General features: G+C 48.1%; 1 protein-coding gene across 1 annotated transcript in view; it reads left to right on the forward strand.

The window, feature by feature from the left end:
• Positions 1–214: 214 nt before the first annotated feature.
• The window catches only part of kremen1 (kringle containing transmembrane protein 1), a 49,760-nt gene continuing 42,427 nt past the window's right edge, over positions 215–7,547 (forward strand). The window contains exon 1 of the mRNA XM_027027749.3: positions 215–710. Within this exon, the coding sequence (XP_026883550.2) occupies positions 635–710 (76 nt within the window). The 5' untranslated portion in view covers positions 215–634. The remainder of the gene's footprint in view (positions 711–7,547) is intronic.

Consider the following 7,547-nt stretch of genomic DNA (forward strand, 5'->3'; position numbering starts at 1 on the left):
TAGCCATCATACTAACTTTACGCATCACACTAACTTTCCGTCGTCAGTCTTTCAGATAATCGTAAAGATGGATAGCTGTTATAATTGGGCTACGGAACAGTGCTAGGTGGTTATTACTATATTACAATCCTCCATAGAAGGTTAGAATACCACGCGCAGCGTGCAATAACTCTTTACAACTGTGTAATTATAAATCTGGATAAAGTTTATTTCACTAGCAGACGAGATTTATTCGTAGGCCTATTCTATGCCACACTGTAAGATAAAAAATACGAACAAGGAAACGCCTTTAAACACACGCGCTGATCATTAATACACAAAGCTACTGAGTTTCCAAAAACGTGCAGAGCGCGCCAGGCGTGTTCCGCGCCCGATGGTGCAGGTTGAATCTATTGCCCCGGTTTCCTGTCACATGATTGGAAATAGGATCCCTGCTTCTCACTATCTTCTGTGTCTGGGCAGCGCGGATGTGCCTTGAAGTTCAGACGTTCTTAACGCCGGCGCGCGCCAAGATTTCGCTACAACTACTTGCCGCGTGAGCTCGGCTGACTGTTCTCGAGACGCTTCACCTGCGTTCCATCTGCCCGCGAGACGAGAAGGCTTTGCGGACGGCTCTCTCTGTCCAGTCCCAGAGATGGACTCCGTGACAGTCGCAGCGCTGCTCCTTGCTGCCTGCGTTACCGCGTCCTCCTGGAGCCAGTCTGATACGGGTCAGTCCTCAACTTCTCACCTTCTGGTTCCGCGCGATCCTGGCCAGAGGCGAAATCGGGGATGCTTTGCATTAGACGTGTTTGTCTCGCTCGCTCAAGCTGTGGCGAGGAGTCCGTTTGGAGCAGCACCCGCTCGCTGCACGCTCTGTCAGTGTTGTGGCTCGCGAGTGCACTGGGACGCTGAGTTCGTGCGTGGTGTGGGGATGGCTTCTCCAGACCGAGAGCAGCACCGAGCGTGGCGTGTGTGTCTGTGCATAACTACTTTGGATGGGGAAGCCTGTGGAGCACGAGGGAGAAGTCCTGTTCTCTAGAAACAGGGTCGCGCTGCTTCGCCTTTGCACCGTCACGGCAAGCGCTGCTCGCTTGACACAAGTTTTCGTGTCTTTGTGTTGTAGGCTAGAATGAGGTAGTTTTTCATGCTTCCCACTACTTCTGGGAATTCCAGTTGGGAAATCATGTCTTATTTCTGTTGCAACCAGCAGTTGAGAGCTGGACAATGCATTGGTTTTTTTTTCCTCGCGAAAACCACGTACCTGGCAGCACTTGCACACAGTGCACCGTAATTCAGACGTCTGCAGGCTTTTCAGTGGGTCTGAAACCTTTCCTGCAGTGCACAATGCGACCCAACAGCCATTAGCTTCACTTTACACCGAGATTGGTGTGCGCAACCACGTCCAGCTCCGCGGTCAAGCCACATTCCCAAACTTCAAGTGGAACCGTGTTTCGTTCCCGGAACGGTACCCTGCTCGGAGAAAAAAAAGGGATTTTCGTTAGAATGTTTAATAACGGCTGCAGCAAGTTCCCGTGCTGTAATTTGAGTTGTGTTTCATGTCTCGAGAGCAAATACCCAAGCTTCCTTTTTAATTTTTTGTTTCTTAATTATAGCTTTTGATTGAAATGAGAGGTTCGGTCATCTGTACCCAGGCATTAGCGCCTATTTAAAGCCTTCCAGTACAAGACGGCCAGTGGGACCTGTATGATAGCTTTGGGGTCGCGCACGGTTGTGTTTTACTTCCACGCCGGTCTTTTCTTTTTTTCTACAGGTGTCGATAACGGTGCTAATAAGGCTGTTTATCCGAGTTCAGCTCGCGCTTTAATTACGCCCTGCAGATGAAACATTACTGCGCATGGTGCCTGGTTGTTAGAGAACCGAGCTGCCGAAGGAGCCGCTTTTTAATGAACCCTCCGTTAAGTGACTCCGGGATAACTCTCGTGAACCGAGTTGCACTTTGCCGTCCACTTTCTGCGTTGGAGAGTTGGCGCGAGGGGTTCCCGTCCTCTCCGCGCGCAGCAGGTTTTGAGCTCGACGTCATCCGACGTCATTCTGTCTCTTTTCCTCTTCAGCCCTTGTTGATTGATTCGCTCTGCTCAGTGTGGCCTGTAACAGAGAGAGAGAATGCCTGATTTAAAATGTATTTAAAATTTTAAATGCAGGGATAAGAAGTGAACAGAACTATGACGGCTATTCGCCCACCGTTTCTGTAGGTCATGCCTAGAGCTTCCTGCGTGACCCCGCATGACCTTGCGTGAACTCCTTTGCAGATGTTTTTGTTGGCGCACGCACAGGTGAAGGCAGACTTAAAGCTTAACCCATGAAATCTGTCTGGGTAGGAAAGGGTTAAGTCTTATTCTCGTGCTTTCATGTGCTTTCACACAATATACGATGACGCCTGACTGGAATTCAGTATTTCATTCAGTAGTTTTGAGTGAGGTCTAAAAAAAGTGAAGTTGTGTAGCGTGTGTAGAAGTGTGTGTGTATGTAGAAGCATGCATCATCATCGAATACAAGGGTGTTTATGCAATTACGCAACAGCACTGGAGAGAAACACACTCGCTGTTGTTCTTCCTGTGAATGAGAGGGGACTGTCTGATCTCACCAGCCTCAGTGGGATAGCTCTCACTGCCTCAAACTGGTCTCCCCACGCGCTCTCTCTCTCTTCTCCAGCATGCACTCTTCATCTGTTGTTGTGTTTCTCTTCCTTCCTCTACCTTTCGATTTGTCTGTCATCCTCACACCTCATTCTCTCACTCTCAATTTCTTTCTTTTGCTTCCAATCTGTATTTCTGAATCTCTCTCTCTCTCTCTTTTTCTCTCTTTCTCTCTCTCTCCCTCCCTCCATACCCTCTCATTCTCCCTGTCTCTCCTTTCACTCCTGAAACCACAGACTCTGCATTGTCAGAGCGTCTCCTGTTAAATCCCCACGCTGGACCAAACAGTAGCTAGGTGGTCAAAGCTGAACACTCAACATCTGCATCTGCATCGCTTGCTCTGTTTCCTTGTGCACATAACAGATATTTCCTCTTTTGTTTTATGTGGGTCAGGCTCCAGTGCTCAGAGTTTGTGTCTCTCTCTCTCTCTGTCCCGCTCTGTCTCTTAGTCTCTTTGTCTGTCTCTCTCTCAGGTGTCAGTCCTGACACAGCTTTCTCCTGGATCCCCTCATTCCTGCGCAGGGTCAGTCCTGTTTCACTTCAGCGGTGTTTGAAGGACTTGGCCCACTGTCAGGTCAAGGAGAGTTTATAATAAGAGGGTTCCACTATGACAGACGGTTCTCTCTGTTTGAATGTGGTCTCCTCGGTTGTGTCGCTGTCGGTTACAGTCACCCCTAGTTACAGAGTCATCTTTGTGTTCTCTGTTGGGACGGAGACAGCCGGTTCTGTATTGGGTCAGCGGGCCGCGTAATTACAGGCTGCTGTGTGTAAATGTATAGAGCTGCTGTCAGGAAGTGGGTGGAAGGACTTCTGGGAAATGTAGGAACCATAGGAATACCTCTCTAAATACTGCGGACTCTGATGTGGGCCCTGCGTGTGCTAAATTAGACCATGGATTCTGACTAACCACTCCAGTGGTTAGACACACCAGACCCAGGCGGACGGCAGCTATGCCTGTACACGTGTTTCTGTGTGTGTATGTGTGTGTGAGCAAGATTTATGGTGGGCCTCAGTGTCCATGTCTGCGTTTGATGTTCAACTAAAGGTCAAAGGTCAAGTTTAGTGCCTGCTATGACCTACGACTAGAGTCATTGTCAGTTCACGTCTTGTGTTTGTACAGATGGTTGTGTTGATTTTGCTATGAAGGTTGAAAGATTGTACAGATACCATCTCAACAGACACAAAGGAGAGAGAGAGAGAGATAAGGGATGTAGAGAGACAGAATGAGAGGGAGACTAATCGCTCTCAGGGGTTGGTGCACGCACAGACATGAGTTGTGATGGATATTCGCTTTAAGTATGCAAGAGTGTTGGTCGGGTTCCGGTCAGGTTAAAACTCCAGGCTGCACACGGCCGGTCCTCCACTTCTGAACTCTGCCTCTCACCCCATTCCCCTCCTGACTCCTGCTCGCTGGTCTGGAAAGGTCAAAAGGTCACCACCAGTGCCTTATCGAGCTGCCTGCCTTGTTTTGACAGAAGTTTTGACTTGATGATTGCGAGTCCAACACACACATTCACCCTTGTGTTGTGACTTCCAGAAATAATAGTTTCTCTTTCAGAAGAATGACGTGCCTGCACTCATCCACATGGAGATACCCACACACACTCTCCTGGATGTGTGTTAAACGATAGTGTCTCTTTGACAAACATACATACACACCTATACACACCCACATGGACACATGCACACGTGCGCGCACACACACACACACACACACACACACACACACACACACACTGTCTTCTCTTCTGTAACATCAAAACAACTGCACCTCCCCTCTGAACCTCCCCATGCATGCAGTAACAGAACATGTCAAATGTGATAGTAATGTAAACGAGTGTGTGTGTGTGTGTGTGTGTGTGTGTGTGTGTGGTGGAAACAAAATGCTCAGAACAAGTCAGTATCTGAAAAAAAAATCCAGAAAGGCATCTTGGGACAACTTGAGATTAAGCTGTCAGATTTTGGTGTGTGTGTGTGTGTGTGTGTGCGGATGGGTGTGCACACGCACACACACTCACAGGCGAGAGAGAGAGTGCACGTATTCTTATCAAATGGCAAAAGAGATGAGATAAGATGAGGTGAGGTGAGGCTGGAAACTGCCATACAGTGAAGCACTCTGGGCCGTCGGGGCTGGGCTTGTACTCAGAACACTGGACCTTCAGGTCTCCATCTTCCTCTCCTCCTCCTGCTGTTCACCTGAAGCCAGTCAGAACAGAGAATTGCCCGCAAGCCCCTGGTGTTTTATCTTTACAGCATAGAATTGTGACTGCGTACCGTGTGAGCAGTTGAGGGTTATGGGTCTTGCTCATGGCTAAGATTTAGTCTTCATATCACCTTCGGGGCATGACGCACCTGTGCATGCGCAAAACCTGGCAGTGGAGGAACTTGAACTGGCAACCTTCTGAATACTAGTCAGTACCTTCACCACTGAGACACCCTTGCCCCCGTTTGTTCTCTCTCTCTCTCTTGCTCTCTCTCTCTCTGCCTTTTTCTCTTTTTCTGTTTTCCTGGTTGAATATGCACTGATGAATAAGGGAATCACATACACAGCCCTGCCAAAGCCAGTTGTCTTTCTAATCACAGTCTTGACTTGCCAGTACAGGAGTCCCTCCAGACAAATGCAGAACACTTTGAAAGTTGCGCCAGATAATGACTTTGTCCTTAAGGACTTCAAGTGCTCATGCAGTGGTATTACCTGCAGTTGACACATTGAACACCCCCCTACACAGCCATCCAACCTTGTTATGAGAACTGGGTCATAACTAGTTCTGGTTCATCATGACTTTGAGAACCTCTTGGGCCACAAACAGGAATGTTGTACATTTTCTAACTTCCGATACCACTTGGTGTCTTTTCCTGAAAACAGTGACTTTTGAGAGGTCACCTGACGCACTTCAGAACCTGCGCCCCTGGGAATGACATTTGGTCTTCTCATTTCGCCTGTAGATGATTACACGAATGTACTAATATCACACGTTAAATGTGTACTGAGAAAGAGATGAACTCAAGTGACTTGATGGAGTCTTGTACGTGTGCATTTATACAAATCTGTTTGTGTGTGTGCGTGCATGCATTCGTCTGTGTGTGTATTTGACGAAGGCGTCGTCCCGGAGCGTTTGCTGCCATACCCAGACACTCGCCGTCATTCCCCCAGTGGCCTGTGGGCCGCGTCTCTGCATTCTTCAGTGTTACCGTGTAGTTATGTGGTCATCCCAGTGCTCCCATTTCAGAGGCCCTGACCAGGCACCCAGTGACAGGATGTGGAGTATCCGCCTCAGGAAGCACGGCCTGTACTCCGATACCGTCAGAGGGAATTGTGATTGATCCCACACTGAACTCCGTTACCGTCAGAGGGAGGTGGGATTTAATTTTTACCCACAGGATCATATGTTCCAGCAGGACATGACCAGTAATGCAAGAAAAAAGAGACAATGAGCTGGAAAAAAACAAAACATTAGTCTCTCTCTCTCTCTCTCTCTCTCTCTCTCTCTCTCTCTCTGTGTATGTCTCTCTCTCTCTCTCTCTCTCTCTCTCTGTGTATGTCTCTCTCTCTGTCTGTCTCTCTCTCTCTCTGTATGACTCTCTCTCTCTGTCTGTCTGTCTCTCTCTGTATGTCTATCTGTATGTCTGTCTGTATGTCTCTCTGTATGTCTGTCTGTATGACTCTCTTTCTCTGTATGTCTCTCTCTGTCTCTCTCTCTCTCTGTATGTCTGTCTGTATGTCTCTGTCTGTCTCTCTCTCTCTGTATGTCTGTCTGTATGTCTCTCTCTCTCTCTCTCTATTTCTCTCTCCCTGACTCTCTCTATCTGTCCCTCTGTCTGTTTCTTTGTCTGTCTGTCCCTCTCTGCTTGTGCAGGCAACGGAGATGCAGGCCAGGAATTGAGAAAGAAACCTACCACCTTAACCCTGTTCTTTGTGAGAGGCTGGCGAGAGCGAGATTCGCTTCAGTCCAGTTAATGTGATTCATTTGAGACTTGATTCAGCTTCTGCAGTTCAGTTCATTTAATGTGACTCGTTTGAGACTTGATTCAGCTTATACAATTCAGTTCAGTTAACCAGATCCAGTTTAAACAGGACTGACTGAAATCTTGGGGGGAAAACCGAACCGAATTCAATTTCATTTGAGTGAGTTCAAACTTCATTCAGTTCACTTCATTTGATTCAGGTTAGTGTTGTCACTCATCCATTACTTGAAGCACGTCCATCTCTTTTGTTCTGCATCTCCGTCTCTCCTCTGTGACCTACTCTCATTGCAAGTCTGTGTGTATTGAAATCAGCCTTTTGAACGGAGCGTAATCTAATCTGGACTAAACTAAAGCTTCGTCGTGTTCTGAATTCAGGTCATGGAACAGCGGAGTCACACAGGGCCTCCACTCAGCCAATCAGAGCAGGTCACAGGCCATCAAAGCCATGCAACTGAATCTCCTTCACATGAATGAGTTCCTGAACCTGACCCTCCACTCAGTGGATGTGAGGAGCCCCCACACCCACCCTTCTTCTGCACCTGCCCACTTCTCCCTCTCACCCTGTTTTCTAGAGGTCTCCCATGCAAAGTGTATCTGATCCGGAGCCTGTCTTGGCCCTGGGGGGAGAAGTGAGTATGGGATGTCCTCCATGTTGCTTTCCTAACGTGCGTCTTTGTGCTCCGTGTCCACATTATGTGGCAGACTGGAAGACGCGTGACCCGGACGGCGGCGTTCTTCAGAATCCTGATGGAGCCCAAGCAAAGTGATGAAGTCTTAATCACAGTGAATCCGAATGGACGCTGCTGTTATCAGAGCTGCAAACCATCAACATGAGAGAGAGTTAATGTTCAAGGCCATGTTGTGTTTCTTTTTTATCGTCCCAACTCCAGTCCCGCGTAACAGTAAAGAAAAGGTTGGCAATACCCATCATTTATCGTACCT

The sequence above is a fragment of the Electrophorus electricus genome, chromosome 5 (genome assembly GCF_041902795.1).
Source record: "Electrophorus electricus isolate QZ-2024a chromosome 5, ASM4190279v1, whole genome shotgun sequence".
Taxonomy (NCBI): Eukaryota; Metazoa; Chordata; class Actinopteri; order Gymnotiformes; family Gymnotidae; genus Electrophorus; species Electrophorus electricus.